Below are 16,988 nucleotides of genomic sequence, written 5' to 3'. Positions count from 1 at the left end.
GGAGTACACCTTTAATCCCAGCACTCAGGAGGCAGAGGCAGGCGGATCTCTGTGTATTCAAGGCCAGCCTGGTCTACAGAGTGAGTTCTAGGAAAGGCGAAAAGCTACACAGAGAAATCCTGTCCCAAAAAACAAAAACAAAAACAAATAAAAATAAATAAAATAAAAATCAGTATCAGCCATCACACTGGAAAGAAGTCCAACAAAATATCAAGTAGAAGTCGATCAGCAAAATGTAAGGCTAGAAACCTAGACACACACCAGTGAGTCAGGAAACCATGAGATAGGGCTGTGTGCACAGCTCATTTTGAAGGGTCTCGACTTCCAGCCCTCAAAGAGGCTTTCTCTCTGCCTCTAGAACAGGGACACTATGAAAGGACCTTTCATTGTGTGATTAGAGAGCAAGAGGAAGACAGACATGCCACCAGGTGAAGTTTCCTCTTGAAGAGGCTAGCGAGAGCATACTGCTTCACACCAGATACTCTACAGGAAAGATCAGGTACTAAACGCTTCACACCAAATGCTCTACTCACACCAAATGTCCTAAGGGAAGGATCAGGCACTAAACACTTCACACCAAATGCTCTACAGGATCAGGTACTAAGTTGTCTTCCATTGCTCTTTCAGTGGAGAAAACCGGCTTAGGTAATGGAGAAGGGGAATACAACTTAAAGAACACTTTAATGAGCGGCTCAGAACAAAGAGAGCACTGTGTCAGGGGAAGCCATGACAGGAAGGAGAGAACCAGGTTCCCATCTGAGGGAGGCTAGGCACTAGCTCTGTGGTCTCTGGCAAACCAGGTGCTGAACAACTAGGGCTTCAGTCTCCTCATATCTCGGGGAGCTGGGGAGCATCACGGCAACGATCCTTCCATGAAGCAAGCACTGAATACTCAGAATAAAAGCAACACAAGTCCCCAGGCTGTCACCTGCTTCCTGTCCGCCTGCTGTAAATCATTTTCATGTGCATACTATGGAAGAGCCACCCCTCAACAAAGGCCACAAAACCAGGGTTATCGTCAAAGCAGGGGTGAGGAAGGTGAAAGGGAGACTCCTACGTACCAGTGACTTAACTACACAGAGGTGAACGTGCTGTAGTCACAGTCACCTGAGAGGTCAACCCTCAAACTGATGGATCCTTGGATGTAAGGATTCTCCTTAGCTACGGCCAGGCCCCTGATGTAAACTATGTTCTGTCAGTTCTATTTTTAATTCTTAAAAGAATCAAGTACATGGGACTATTTTTATTTATAGAAGCAGAATTTAGAACTGGCTGTCGTTCCAGCACTCAGAAGGCCAGCCTGGGCTACATAATAAGACCTTGTCTCACAAGCAAGGAAATGGGAAGGATGAAGAGCTAGCTCAGCAGTTCAGAGCATACTGTCCTTGCAAAAGGATCATAGGGTTCAGTTCCCAGCATGCACATGGTGGTTCACAAGCACCTGTGACTCCAGTTCTGGGGATCTGATGCCCTCTTCTGGCCTCCACAGGCACCTAGAATATAACTATGCACAAGCATATGATAGCAAACACTTACAAAATAAACGAAGCTAAAAGATTTAAATTAAAAATACTTTTTTAGAGAAGTAATTTTATGTTTAGAAAAGAGGAAACCCTGTAGTAATGTAAATGGCATTAACGTCTGGATGAGAGGACTTTCATGGGCCAAATGTTCCTCAGCTAAGAAGACATTTGTTTACAAGCCAAGAGTAAAGCTTCCCACAGAGAATGGTTTCTGTTAGCACATGGCAACTACATGAAGCCCACTCTTCATCAAACCAGTGATGTCTGCTCATATAGCTACATGTAAGGCTATCATGTAAAAAGCGCACTGGGAGACCATGTGAGCCATCAGAGTCTCCATTCTGTGATGCTTTCATTAATGATACATGCACACAGCCACTGAAGAATTCTTCAGTTTATACTACTATTTATTTGTTATTTTTGTTTCTTTTTTTAAAAAAACAAACATCTCTTTTACATTAGTCCCCAATTTTAACATGGTTGTTCCACATAAAGTCATTATAATACAAACTCTGGGTATAATGGAAAGGGTGTCAAGGCAAAATAATTTTCATGGAGAGCTTTCAAGTTTTCAAGAGTTTTCCCAGCCACAATAAAAAGCAAAATGTATTTTCCTCGATTTGTCCTTGAAAGGAAAAGCTGACAAGTCAGGGATTTAGCACATGCTTACTTCCTAACATGATGGTGGGTTTACACCAGTGAAATGGCTGATCATAACTGGATTCCTCAGCAGAAAGAGGCACTAGTACTACTACCAGTCAGAGCAATGACTCTAGTATCTCTAGGACAGCAAGGCCATTTAATCTGGACGAGACTGAGGAACATGCCGCCCACAACGTGCTGTTCGCCTTTGCCCTGTGCTTTTCCAAGGTCTTGCAACATCACTGGCCCAGCTGTTAGCCAGATGCAAGCACATGAGCCAGAGAGTGAGAATAAAAACATTAGCATTATTTCCATGGCACTAGTCACATGGTTATTGTAAGAATAATCAGCATTACCATACTACAATATTTGTTTTGTTCTTGAATGTTGTAATACCCTATGGGGGGAAATTATCTTTATTTGAAAAAGGTTAAAAATAAAAGTGCATGCTATATATCTTTGCTGGGAAACTGTGGGAAATAGATTTGTTGAAACCATATGGAAAGGAAGAAGGAATCAATTAAAAACAAAAATCTAATAAATCTACAATATTTCCAAATGAAATGCCTGTGGTGAGCTAGTTTCTTGTAAACACAGCCCCAGATGCTGAGCTAACATGTGGTCTGAAGTGAAAGTCAGCCAAAAGCATCAAGGGCTGCAGTTTTATTACTGGGGAGGGAGCGGGGCAGGAGAACACGAGCAACCAATGCTACTTTTTCACTCCTTCAAAGTTCTAAGAGACATGTGGAGTCTTACTAAACAGATCATTTCAGCTAGAATTCAAGTTTATGTATGCTAAAAAGATAAAAATTTAAATAATAACGTTGCAGTCAAAAGTCAGGGAAATCTATAGTTACTGATATAAAAAATTTCTTAAAATGCCACATTTTAAAAATGCAATTGTTAAGACCTAATATTCTAAAATTACCCTGAACCTTTTTCAGTTGGCATCTGTAAAATATTTAAGGTCCGAAGCCTTTTTTAAAAGTTGATCTGCAAATAACAGCTTAGACCTTAGCCAAAGACAACACCTGGAGAGATGGCCATCATCTTACCTGCCGCACTGTTAATAACGCATCAGAAGATTCTGGCACAGGCTGCATGGGGAGAAGCTGGCAGAGGGTGCCTAGAAGTAAAGCGACTTCCTTCATACTCCTCCAGCAGCACACCAGGACCATCTGAGCAGTGACATCACAGGTTTTCCCTTCTTTACCTTAAGGAACAAAACAAAACAATTGTAACACTAGCCATGATTCCTCACATCCCAATTTTCTTAGAACACACTTATTTGTAATTTCCCCAAAAATGATTTGTTTGAACAAACCAATTTGTCATATGTTCTGTTTATTCAGAGGAAACAAAATTCGCTAACATTTGTCGAGTACATGCTATGAGGGGAAGCATGCTAATTTTTAAAGTTGTTACTTTCAAAAAAGAACCTAAAATGAAACACAATACTGCTTCAAATTTTACGACTAATATTTGAATGTTACTGACACAAACTTTGCACCTCTCTGGCACTCATAAAGCACTGCATGGTTGAGTATTTAAAAAAAAAAAAGTACTTTTTGTTTACTATGGTGAGAATGGTTGCTTTATCAGTTAAAGAGTGGATAAAAATTTTGTTTGTTTTAATTTTGTTTTTTTACACACAGGCTGTCCAAACTCACAAACCTCCTGACCTACCTCCTGAGTGTTAGGATTAGTTTTTTCTTGTCTGGGGGGGTTGGGGGGGGGAACATGCCACCTGTGTGAGAGTGCTCTGGAGCTCAGGAGACACTGGATCACCTGGAGCTGGAGTCACAGGCCATTGTGAGCCACTTGACACGGGTGCTAGAAAATGAACCCAGATCCTCTGGAAGAGCAAGTGCTCTTAACCACATAGCTACTCCTCCAGCCCCTAAGACAGAACTTTTAATATTTCTTTCTTTGTTTTTTAATGCACATGGGTGCTTTGCTGTGCCTGCTTGTGTACCTGTGGCCCATGCGTGCCTGCTGCCCATAGAGGCCAAAGTAAAGCAGGGGATCCTCTAGAACTAGAGTTACAGACAGTTGTGAGCTAACAGGCGGGTGCTGGGGTTGCATGTGGATCCTTCAAAAGAACAGGCAGTGCTCTTGACTGCTCAGCTCTCTCTCCAACCCAAGACAAAACTTTTACAATTAATAGACTATACCAATTACCTTTCAAAATATGTTTAAATCACAAGGCAAACAAGCTAAATGTCCTCCTATTTACTCCCTTATCCTAGTTTCAAGTGTACTGACATTAAAAAAAAAATCCTATTAATGTAAAAAAGGGAGTTAACAAAACCATTTATTCTCTCTCGCTTTATAAAGCAAAGCTCCCTAAGCTAAAAGAAAAATGCACTTACAAATAAATACACAGCATGGCTAGAATGGCGTATACACAAAATGGTAGCAAGGTAGAACTGGGGAGGAAATGGAATATAGCTTTACTCTGTTTTACATTCACATTTCACTATTACAGTGAAAACCTATTTTTGTAATTTTAAAAATACAACTGCAAAGACAAAGTTTAGCAAGACAATAACCCCACCTAGTGGAGAACATAGCCACAGGGTAAATCACTAAGAAATTACTTCTTGTGATAACTTTTTTCCGTAGCAACTGATAAAGCAAGCCATGCAGACTGGAATTCCGGTGGCTTGGTGTAACATAGAAGCTCACATTCTGCTTGGGGATAAGGTTTCCTTTAAAAAGATGCTGACTTCAAGAACTCCCACAGAAAACAACAGTGAACTATGCAGCAGGGAGAAGGTGAGGCCAGATCCATCAGCATCATGTGTCCCTCTCTTCCCAGATGGGCTACTCAAGAGTTTATGCTCAAAAGCTTTGTGTTGTAGCATCATCTACGTTGAACTAAGGCAAATCATTTTCTGATAAAGTTCTTACAAAGTCATTCCAAAACCCAAATTGAAAAGAAAATTCTTTGTTTTCCAGATATGTTCTGCAAATCTAAACTCTCTTTTATTATATCCAAAGGGCATTCTGGGGCTGGAAAGATAGCTCAGCAGTTAAGAGTGTGTACTGCTATTATAGTAGTACCCAAGCTGGGTTTAAGCATCCACATCAGGCAACTCACAACTGCCTGTAACTTCAGCTCCAAGAGTATCTTACACTTCTGACCTCCATAGACACCTGTATATTCCTCTCTCTCTCTCTCTCTCTCTCTCTCTCTCTCTCTCTCTCTCTCTCTCTCTCACACACACACACACACACACACACACACACACACACACACACACACACACTTTAAAACAAAACAGTAAAAGACAGTCTACATTACTAAAATACTTGTGGTCATCCTTCCCACCCCAGGACACACACACCAAAACACCCCACTGATTATAGTATCGAATTCATGTATCTCACCTTTGATTTCTGCACAACTATCAATATTTGAGACACTGGTACTCAAGTCCTCCAAGTCAAAGCTATCACATTCTTTCAGTAGTTTGGCTTGGTTGAAGTAATCATTAGTATCCCGTGGTTGAATCTCATTGAGAATCACTTGCAAGCGGTTTGCTGACTCTGAAGAAAAGACAAGCATTCATGAACACCAAGTTCCATGTTGTGCACATTTCCCTGAACTAACTCCAAGCTGCTGCAGTTTCCAGCAGAGACAATCCCTGTGCTCACAGGATGGCTGGTAGGAAGTTACTGACGTAGGGTCTTCATGATACTAGAGTGTGCTCTTAAGAAAGTTTAGACTGAAGACATGGCAAACCCACAGTTCAAACATCCCCATTCAAAGGCTGCCATCGCCTTTTCCAGAGTTACAATGCTTAGTGTTGTGAGAGAAGCACAGTAAGATTGGTTTGCCTAGTCTACAATGTAAGTTAGCAAGATTCAAAGATAAAAATGGGTTCTAATATCTAAAAAAACCAATACCACACAATCTTTTGCAACATAAGCATATAAAGATTCCATATTTGGTTTAGAAAAGCAAAAGACACAGCCATCTCAGCATGCTGCACAATGCCAATGTTCCATGCAATGTCTTTGAGGAAACTCCAGGAAGACAGCCTTCGTTCGCTGTGAGTCACCAGTGCCTAGAGGTGGCTCATACACAGGTTCAGGGGACTGGGCTGAAAGAACGGGATGATGGATGGGTAGTAAGAAGGCACCCAAGATCTCATTTTTAAAAAGTACTAAAACACAGGGAATGAATGGGAAAATCCAAGAAGCGGTAAAGATGGCACACATCTCTTCAGACACTGTGGGAAACACACAGGCCCAAACTGTGCTACTAGCCATTCAACCAACACCTATACTCATTGGTTGCTTCTTGAAGTTTTGTCAAAAAAGCAGATTTTAACAGCCAGAAAAAAGTAACGCTGTCTCCCCTCCCCCGCCCCCGACCACCTAAAAAAGAAAAGCTGAGAGAGGAGTAAAGGAGACAGAGACAACCAGGAAGCTTTTCGGAGTCCCACCCGGCCAACTAAGGCTCTCAGGCGGACCCTCTTCAAGTAAAGGAGACAGAGACAACCAGGAAGCTTTTCGGAGGTCTACCCGGCCAACTAAGGCTCTCAGGCGGACCCTCTTCAAGGGGGTTCACAACATATAAAACAGGGAAGTGGCAGGAAAAAACAGAAAGACCAAGGCAGGGGAGGCAGAATTCAGGAAACGTCTGGGAGGTAAAATAGTCTCTAAGACCAACCTTTTCAAATTTAAAATTTTTTATTCTTTCCAATTTTTTTCATGCAGTAAATTTTGATCATATTCTTTCCCCTCCCCAAACCTGTCCAGCTCCTCCCCACCTACTCTTAAATAATAACAAAACTCCTTTGCATACTCTACAAGACCGGCCTACATTAGGGAACGGAAACATTCAGGACTGCTCATTCAGAATCGACCAGTACTTACCTGAGCCAAATATTCAGGAGGTACTACCTAAGTAGGAAAACTAAAGTATCAAGATTCAATACTGAGGTTAATGTGAGTTGAAATAACTGTCTTGATACCATGAATCGTCACTAATTTTCATCGCAAGGCGGGAACACACAGGCGCCACTTGTGTAAAGTAAGCTCCGTGAAGGACAACTCCTGGGGCGGAGAGCATTAGGAGACAGCTGGACAGCAAGCAGATGCCAACTACCACAGGGCACAGTCGGGGGCACTGAAGTGCCAAGTGGGCAGCACAAAGGGCTAAAGACAATGTGCCATTCACATGACAAATGACATGACTAGGGGGAGTAATCTGAACGTTACCAGAAGGAAATGGAAGAAGGGAGATCCATAGGGAAGCGTTAGGATAACCTAAGAAAACAAAATAATTACCTGGAGAGGGTGAGAAAGGTGCAGAGAAAAAAAACATTTAGCAGTTTTTAAGGGTAACCCTGAAAGGAAATGGAAATGGGCATGAGAGGGGAGAATGCTGAGCAGTCCTAAACCCCTGACTCGAATGCAGATCCACGGGAGGAACATATGCAAAGAGGCAGGAACTGGGAGGCCAAAGCAGATGAAGCTTCCTGAGTTCAATCTGGAGAACTATTTCCTTCCATTCCTTCCCATCAATTGCTCTTTGTCCATTTCAGATTCCCAGTAAGTAGTCTTCTCTACCCACCTCTTACATTTGGACTACCTGCTCTGAAAAACAGTACTATAAAACCCAATCTATCTTGTTTATTACCTGGTTCTCTGGAGCTGGGGTCATTTCATATATATAGTGCTTACAACTCTAATAGATGTTAATCTAATAGATATCGGTTATACATATGGGACTAATGATGAATATGATTTTTTGTTTGTTTGGGCTGTTTGTTTTTGAGAAAGGGTTTCTCTGTGTAGCTTTGGTGCCTGTCCTGGAACTCACTCTGTAGCCCAGGCTGACCTCGAACTCACTGAGATCCACATGCTTCTGACTCCTGAGTGCTGGGATTAAAGGCGTATGCTACCAACCAGCCAACATGATGAATATAATAATCATACTATAGTATACTGCGATAATATTCCCTTTACATGACCCTCTCCTGTCCTCCTCACTCCCACTGATCCCCTTTGTCCCAACTCGTCCCTCATCTACCTTCATGCCCTCCTCTTTTTCTTTATAACTCACTGAATTCCAGTAAGTCTGCCTGTGGGAAGATGGGTGAGTTTGTTTACAGGAACAGACACACCTTACCAGTGACTGCACCACTCTGTAAAATGTCACTCCTGCCAGGGGCTACTTTTTGATAGTTAAAAATATTACTAAAAAAATTAGACATAGCATGAAAAAGATTTTTCCCTTAATTTAGTTTTTATATCTCTCCAAAGGAATAACGAGATAGAGACAGAGACGGAATCACACTGGCCCTCGCTGGCAGACCTGAGTCGGTGTCCATCGGGATGAGGCCTTCAGGGGAGGAGCTCTGGATGACAGGAGACACCACAGCAGAAAGCCTGTAGGCCAGCAGCAAAAGCCTCTCCACCACCGGCCTCCACTCGCTCACCAACTGCAGGGCACTGCAATGAACACAGTGGAGACATTACACTCAAAAGCAAAACACTCATCTTAGAAATGAATTAACACAAAAACAGAGCTGAAAGAATCTGTGGCTTAAAACTATGTGATATATGAAATATGAGGGACTTAAAAATATGCATATATAGGTGTAGACAATGCAATCTAATTTTCAATTCTTTTAAGACACACTCCAGTAAGAAGCTAAATGCCAAACACACGTGTATTTCTAAACAAGAAAGCTGTGGGTTTCTTACTTCAAAGGCAACCTCTGGAAAGCTCTTGTTATGCAGTGGACTCTCCCATACATTGGAAATGAGGATGCAGCCTGAAGCAGAGAGTTCTCAGCCTGAGATATTTCATCCTCAAGATTTTCCATCAAGCACTTCATAACTAGAAAAAGAAGCACATAGAAACTGAAATAGCCTCAGTTACAGGAAAGAAAGCACACCCAGCTCAACTAAATGTTACACTAGGGCAGTGGTTCTCAACCTTTAATACAGTTCCTCACTTGTGCTGACCCCAACTATACAATCATTTCATTGCTACTTCATAACTGTCATTTTGAGACTGTTACAAATCGTAATGTGACTATCTGTGTTCTCCAATGGTCTTAGGTGACGCTTGTGAAAGGGTCACAACCCACAGGTTGAGAACCACTGTACTAGAGGTTTTGTGAGTATACATGTATGTATACACATGCAGATGTGCACGTGGAAGCCAGACAGTAATGGTGGGCACCTTCTCTGATCTCTCTACCTTACTGTCTGAAGAAAGGCCTTTCACTGAACCTCTGCATCACTGATTCAGGAAGACTGGCTGGCTGGTTAGCTTCAAGATGCTCCCTGTCTCTGCCTCCCCAGGCTAGAATGACAGATGTACATTGCCACACCCGGCCTTTTACAGACACTGACAAGTCCACCTCAGATCTCAGGTGTGCACAGCCAGGACTCTACTGAGTCATCTGCCCAGCCCTACATCAGAGGTTTAGAGTCAAAGATTTTTCAGGGGTATCAAAGCCTGTTAACAATTTCTAGTTAAGATATTGTTAAAGAATGGAATGCATTCCCTTAATTGCCGGGATTAATGACATTCACTCTGAACCAATCCTTTTAGATACCCTCTAGCTGAGTGTCAAACTCCAGAACCATGTAGCATGGACTATTTGATCAAAAGTGATATTTAGTAACAATATAATCAAGAAACAACTCAGACACCATGCAATTCATACATTTCAAATGAACAAGTTGGGCCAGTAAGATAATTCAGTGGGTAAAGGAGCTTTCAATCAAACCTGACGACCTGAGTTGGATTCCCAGGTCCCATGTGGTAGAAGAAAAATCTACACTGTTGGGTATGTGTGCACACATGCGCGCGCACACACACACACACACACACACACACACACACACACACACACACTCACAAATGCAGTAAAAATTAAGAGTGTACAGTCAATTTTCTTCTATTGCCAGACATATGCAAACACTATTTCACAACATTTTTACTGCCGACTGACATAGTATACACACAAAACTAAAACAGAAACCTTCACTCAGAAGCACCAGTCCCTCTTCTCATGGTAGCTCTACCCTTGCTCTGTGCTGGGTAACCACTGACTTGTTTTGTCCCTACAGATCTGCCTATTCTTAGCCAGGTGTGGTGACAGATCCTGTCTGTAATGCTGGAACTTGGGAAGCTGAGGTGGGGAGATCAGGAGTTCATGACCAGCCTGGCTACATAGCAAGTTGGAGGCCAGCCTGGGATATATGGGATCCTGTCTAAAAAAACAAAAAGAAAAAAAAAAAGATTTGCCTAGTCTAGACAGATTATAAATAGAATAAAATAACACATGACTGACTCTGATCACTTATCATGTTTTCAAAGTTCATCAAAGCTGTATCAATAATTCATTCTTTCCTATGGCTGAATAGGAGTCCACTGTACAAGCAGACATATTTTTACTTATCCATTCAGCAGCTGATATGCACATGGCTTATTTCCACTTTTAGACAAGTCTGAATAGTGCTGCTACAGACATTCTTGTATAGCCCTTGTCTGGGTGTATGCTTTCATTTCTCCGGGTATTTACAGGCTGAATGTTTGTGTGCACACCCTCCATCCTTGCAGTGCATATTCTATTTTCTCCACAACCTCAAGGACATTCATAATTTGGGGGTTCTCCTTGGCTACCCCGATGGAATGAAGTCTTTGTGCTCTGTGATTCCGGCCTGCATTTCCCTGCAGGCTGATGGCGCTGAGTGTTGCTCCCTGCCCTTGTGGTTTGCTTGTCTAGCAAGCACAACGTCCTGGGCTCAGTCCCGGCCCTGCACTGAGTGACTGGGAAGAAGGCAGGAGGAGCAGAAGCTCAAGATCACCCTTGGCTACACAGCAAGTTTCAGGCTGACCCAGGCTACAAGAGATCCTGTTAAAGAGAGGAGGTAGGGGAGGGAGGCTGGGGGCTCCACAGCCTTTGGTTCATAATTCATGTGCTTCCATTCGTTTGGCTATTTGTCCCTGTGCTTTTTCCAATCTTGGATTCAACAATTCACGCTCTTGCAGTCCCTCCTCTTTCTCGACAACTGGACACCTGGAGCTCCACCTGGGGCCTGGCTGAGGATCTCTGCATCCACTTCCATCAGTTACTGGATGAGAGTTCCAAGACGACTGTTAGGGTGTTTAGTCATCTGATCACCAGACTAGGTCAGATCAGGCTTTCTCTTGACCATTGCCAGCAGTCTACAGAGGATGTATCATTGTGGATTTCAGGGGACCTCTCCAGCACTCTGCCTATTCCTGTTCTCATGTGGTCTTCATTTATCATGGTCTGTTATTCCTTGTTCTCCCTTTCTGTTCTTGATCCAACTGGGATCTCTTGCTCCCCTAAGCTTTCTTTCCCTCAAACCTTGCCCTTCATTACCCCCACTGTCGTCCAGGTGGAGCTCCAGGTGAACCAAAAGCTGTGGAGCCCCCAGCTGGAACAGGCCCTCTGGATAAGTGAGACAATTGAATAGCTTCAACTGTTTGGGAGGCATCCAGGCTGTGGGACCAGGACCTGTCCTTAGTGCATGAGCTGGCTGTTTGGAACGTTGGGCTTACACAGGGACACTTTGCTCAGCCTGGAAGGAGGGGACTGGACCTGCCTGTACTGAATCCACCAGGTTTAAATGAATCCCCAGGGGAGTCTTGGCCCTGGAGGAGATGGGAATGGAGGGGGTAAGGGCGGGAAGGGGAGGACAGGGGAACCCATGGCTGATGTGTAAAATTATAACACAAATATAATAATAATAATAATAATAATAATAATAATAACAAAAAAGAAAAAAGAGGAGTAAACTACTAATTTGCATAAATGGTACTGGTGTTCATATGTGCTGGCAAACTCTTAAAAACAAGGAAACATTAAACCATTGGTTACTCTAGAGAAGAAGAAATTAAAATACAGGGTTTGCTAAGTGACAGCACAAGGTCGCTTTCTCAATACAAACCCACTAATGTGTTCCTTTCAAGCACAACAGCCTTCTTCCCAGCTCCACGTGTGAGCTGCTGTGCTGAGGAGGCAGTCAGGGAGGCTGGCAGAGCATCCTGCCACACCAGCAAGTTCAGCATGTAGGAGGCTGTCACACAGTCGTAGGGTTTCACACTGCTGCTGAGCTCCAATGCTGCCTGGAACAGGTCTTGCAGCTTCTCAGAATCCTAGAGCAGAGCACAGTCTCGGTCACCATGGCAGAGAGGAACTACAGTGTATTAAGTCCATACGCACTGTCTGTCTGTGACTCAATGAGAACATTAATGACGATGAACTGCTTTTCTCCATGAACATAGGCTACTTCTACAGTACTTGGTGACGATCATTAATCACTTCCAGGATGAAGATCTTGAGTATAATTTCAATTAGGAAACTCAGTCAGCCAATGGATACCGTTTCCCTGTGAATTTGCTAGGCCTGCAAGCCAGACCACCTCCATGTGTCTCCTCACAGCACAAGTCTGTCAGCCCCATTTCTCTCCATTTCATCTGAACACCACATTCTCGTTCTTTCCCTTCCCCTCCCACAGAACTGGTTGCTGGAATGACAGAGACAAAGAAAGGCTCCTCATGGTAAAACTCCACACGAGTAGAGAAGAAAGGACCAGATCAACCTCAGAAACTTGGCATCCAAATCCCTACACCTATGCCTCAGTCAAGTCTCCACCCACGCTGTGCTAAGGAACACAGAACAGGGGAAGGTCACTGTAACAACCAGGGAAAGGCACCGGGCTGACAATGGGAGACATGGGTCCCAGCTCCACAGCTGACAAGCCACATGGTCATGTAACATTCAGATTCTTTTTGTATTGTTCCATAACTATCTAGTAAGAGGGGTTAGAAACTCCTTTCTGGATTTGATTATTACTACACTGACATTTAATGATGTCTAACAATTTCAAAACAGTAGATAGCAAAAGTATTGATTTGCATGTCAGTTGATTTTTATCTAAATTCTTTTCTACTTGACATTTAATTTTCTATAACCTAAAAAAAACTTTTAAATAGTGGCCAAAACAGTGAAATCTAAACAATTATCAGAAGGTACTAAATAAACATCTAAGTCATTTTTCTAACTGAGAGTAAAATCTTAAACTATACTACCTATAAATCAGTAAGAAAATAAACAGCCTTAAAAAACAGACCACTTAGCCGGGCAGTAGTGGCACATGACTTTAATTCCAGCAGAAGCAGGCAGATCTCTGTGAGTTCGAGGCCAGCCTGGTCTAGAAAGTGAGTTCTAGGATAGCTAGGCCTATGACACAGAGAAAACCTGCCTTAAAAAACAAAACAAAACAAAACTGAGAAAACTTTTATCCCACTTGGATCAAAATATTAATACAGGAACCTAGAGATGGATCAGTGCCCAACAACTTGAGTCAGATCCCTGAAACCCACACGGTAGAAAAAGAGAAACACCTTCGGCAAGTTGTCCTCCGACCTACACACACACACACACACACACACACACACACACACACACACACACACCACAGACACACACCAGAGACACACATGCACAAATAAATGAAAATGTAATTCAAAAACTTCAACTGTTAATGCACCATAAATACACGGGATTTGTAGCTCCACAGAGATAGGCAGTAAACCAGATGAGTAATAAGGCTATGTATCAGAAACATATGCTATTATGAACATGTATTATACACAGGGTACGAGAGAGGTGAAGCAAGTACTCAAGGAATACTTAAATGTTAACTTACACTGTCCAAAAAATAATGACATACTACAGAGGCTACAGGACTCCGAAAATACATAACCGAAATTCTCAAATCTTCCTTTACATAGGAGGCAGTCTACTCTTTTATTTAAATTACACTTATTTATTTGGGAGCAGGCCCTGAAAGGACGTGCACACACTATGGCGCTCACATGGAGGTCAGAGAACAACTAAAAGAACTGGTTCTCTCCCTCTACCATGTAGAGGTCAGGGACCAAACCCAGATCACAGACTTGGTGACAAGCATCTTTACCTCCTGAGCCATCTTGCCTGCCCCATTTTAAAATCTTAAATGTTTATGTCAATGACCACTTTACTAACATGCAACAAGACCAGATACTATAACCAAAATACTAACTTAACCATGTGGGGCAGAAATTTCTTAAATATCACAGTATCTCTATGGCAAGCACATGTTTATGGAATTAAAGATGTAGAGGTCCTCTCAGGGCCTTTCATAGATTCTGTAAGAACCAGTTCTTTCTACAATTTACCTTCTCACTCCAGATCCCCTCAAAACTTATTTGAAAGGAATGAGGCATAGCTAATGATATAAGGCTCACTGCAGATACAGGCAGATAGATCCTGGGTAGCCATTCCTAACCTGTACCCAGTCAGAACAGTGACACCGAGACCCTGTGATGTCATAGCAAAGACTTAGAAACAGCACCACGGTGCTATCTGGGCTGGCACTGCTCCTCTGAACCCCATATCTCTAAGATGATGTAAGGCTATAATGGCACACCCTAAATATAACCTAACAGCTGCAGCCCCCAGGCTCCTCGGCCTCTGAGAAGTGCTAATGGAAGCTGGTGACCCCCAGAGTAGGTGTCCCTGCAGACCTACCCTCCCCTGTGCCTGCACTGCTCATCCTATCTTAGTCTCCTGCCCTGAGGCAGGAAAAGCAGTGTCACGGAGAGGGCTGGGGCCAGGCACCTCTGCAGGGAACTGCTGCAACCTCAAATACCCTGGGGCTTCAGTCTCGGTTTAACCACTGCTTATTGGAAGACCAAAACCACATTCTCCACCTCATTTACACTCAGCTTCTCAACCTGCTAATCAGGAAGATTATCTTCAAAACCTCAAAATTACTGTAAGTGATACGTTTTGAGCAAATATTACAAGCCCAAGGGAACTATGGAGACCACATAGCTGAAATCTACCAATAATCTTGTAAACAGCAAAACCTACTGCCTCCTACACCTCCATTCCCATCAAAGCCATTTTAAAAAGTACAGCTCAGTGATGTGGATTTTCAGAGATAGAAACTGAAGAAACACTCAAAAGACCACGGAGGCAAAGGGCTCGGACAAGTGACTGAAACTCCACAAACACGCACATTTACATCGGTAAAGTCCAAATACCTGCAACTGTCCAGCGGTCACCGACGACAGCTTCATCAGAAGGCCAAACGCTAAGGTCTTCACCTCTTCAAAAGTACTAGTAAAGCATTCCATTAGTATTTGGAAACGGCCAGCATCAATATCATGACTCAGCTGATACACTGTCTGGATGTTACCTTAAAATTTTAAATGAATGAAAAATCACTTAAAAGTGAATAAAAAAAAAATCAACCGCCCAAAGTTATCTGGTCAAATATTTATATAAGATCAGTACAAAAATTCCTACTTCCTGCTTTACTCACAATAACATTTCACTTCATCCTTTACACAGCTTACACTATGCAAAATAGCATAAACTGCATGCCTTCAAGTAAAAACATTAAGAACTACAGCTTTACAAATATGAAACAGACATTTTTAAGACTTAAAAAAACATTTTATTCTCTTCCAAAAGGTATGAAAGATCTCAGTTACTTTTAAAATAAAAATGAACAAATAAATTTAGGAACACATGTTTTTAAAACACCTTCATGGCGCTGGAAAGATGGCTCAGTAGTTAAGAGGACTTGCTGCTCAAGTTCAGTTCCCAGTAACCACATGGTATCTCACAGCCATCTGTAACTCCAGGCCCAGGAATCCAATGCCATCTTCTGGCCTTAGTGGGCACCAGAAAGACAGAAGATGTACATACTTACATGCAGGTGAACATTCATGTACATATAATAAAAATAAATCTTAAAAAAAAAAAAAAAAACAACTTACTGACCCAGGCCGGATGGCAGTGTGGCACGCCTTTTATCCCAGCACTCAGGAGGCAGAGCTAGGTAGATCTCTGAGTTCGAGGCCAGTCTGTTCTACAGAGCGAGATCCAGGACAGGCACCAAACCCACACAGAGAAACCCTGTCTCAGGGGAAAAAAACAAAACCCTTACTGACCCAGGATCCAAAGTCTTAGAGTCGGCTGACACGGTATGACAAGCATGACACATCCTGTGACCTTCTTATCTGGACCCATACCAAATTCCAGGGATAAATTCCACATGGTTGTAATGCACACTTTTTTTTCTTTATTTGGGGGAGAGACAGGTTTCTCTGTGTAACAGCCCAGGCTATCTTAGATCTTAGAACTCACTCTGTAGACCAGGCTCACAAAGATCTGCCTCTGCCTCCTGCGTGCTGGGATTAAAGGCATGCTACCACTGCCCAGCTGCATATATTTTTTAAGTTATTTTTTTATTTTATGTGTATGAGGGTTTTATCTACATGTATGTATGTGTACCACAAATGTTTCTAGTGCCCAAAGAAGTCAAACGAGGGCATTAAGATTCCTGGAGCTAGAGTTATGGATGTCTTTGAGTTTCCATGTGGGTACCGGGAACAGAACCTGGGTCTTACAAGAGCGGGAAGTAACCATCTTAACCATCTTACCCATCTCTCCAGCCCTGTGTTCAATATTTTTAATATGCGGCTAAGCTTTGTTTGCTGTAGTATTTTTTAATGTTTTCTGCAAATGTATTCATAAGAGATATTGGTCTACAGTTTTCTTACACAGGCTTTAGTTTTTTTATTGCATTTATTTATTTATGGGGATCTTGGCACACACGTGCCATGGTGCACATGGAGAAGTCAGAGGTTAATCTGTGGGAGTTAGTTCTCTCCTTCACATGAGTGTTAGGAACTGATCAAGGGTAGGCAGGCTTGGCAGCAAACCACTGAGCCATCTGGTTGGCCCTTCTATGAAGCCT

General features: G+C 42.5%; 1 protein-coding gene across 1 annotated transcript in view; it reads right to left on the bottom strand.

Moving 5' to 3' along the window:
* The window catches only part of Thada (THADA armadillo repeat containing), a 289,455-nt gene that overhangs the window by 239,897 nt on the left and 32,570 nt on the right, over window positions 1-16,988 (bottom strand). The window contains 6 exon segments of the mRNA XM_036170461.1: window positions 3,221-3,378; window positions 5,559-5,717; window positions 8,497-8,633; window positions 8,889-9,024; window positions 12,120-12,327; window positions 15,265-15,419. Of these exon segments, the coding sequence (XP_036026354.1) occupies window positions 3,221-3,378; window positions 5,559-5,717; window positions 8,497-8,633; window positions 8,889-9,024; window positions 12,120-12,327; window positions 15,265-15,419 (953 nt within the window).

The sequence above is a fragment of the Onychomys torridus genome, chromosome 21 (genome assembly GCF_903995425.1).
Source record: "Onychomys torridus chromosome 21, mOncTor1.1, whole genome shotgun sequence".
Taxonomy (NCBI): Eukaryota; Metazoa; Chordata; class Mammalia; order Rodentia; family Cricetidae; genus Onychomys; species Onychomys torridus.
The sequence above is the reverse complement of the archived record's forward strand: the minus strand, read 5'-3'. Positions and strand labels throughout refer to the sequence as shown.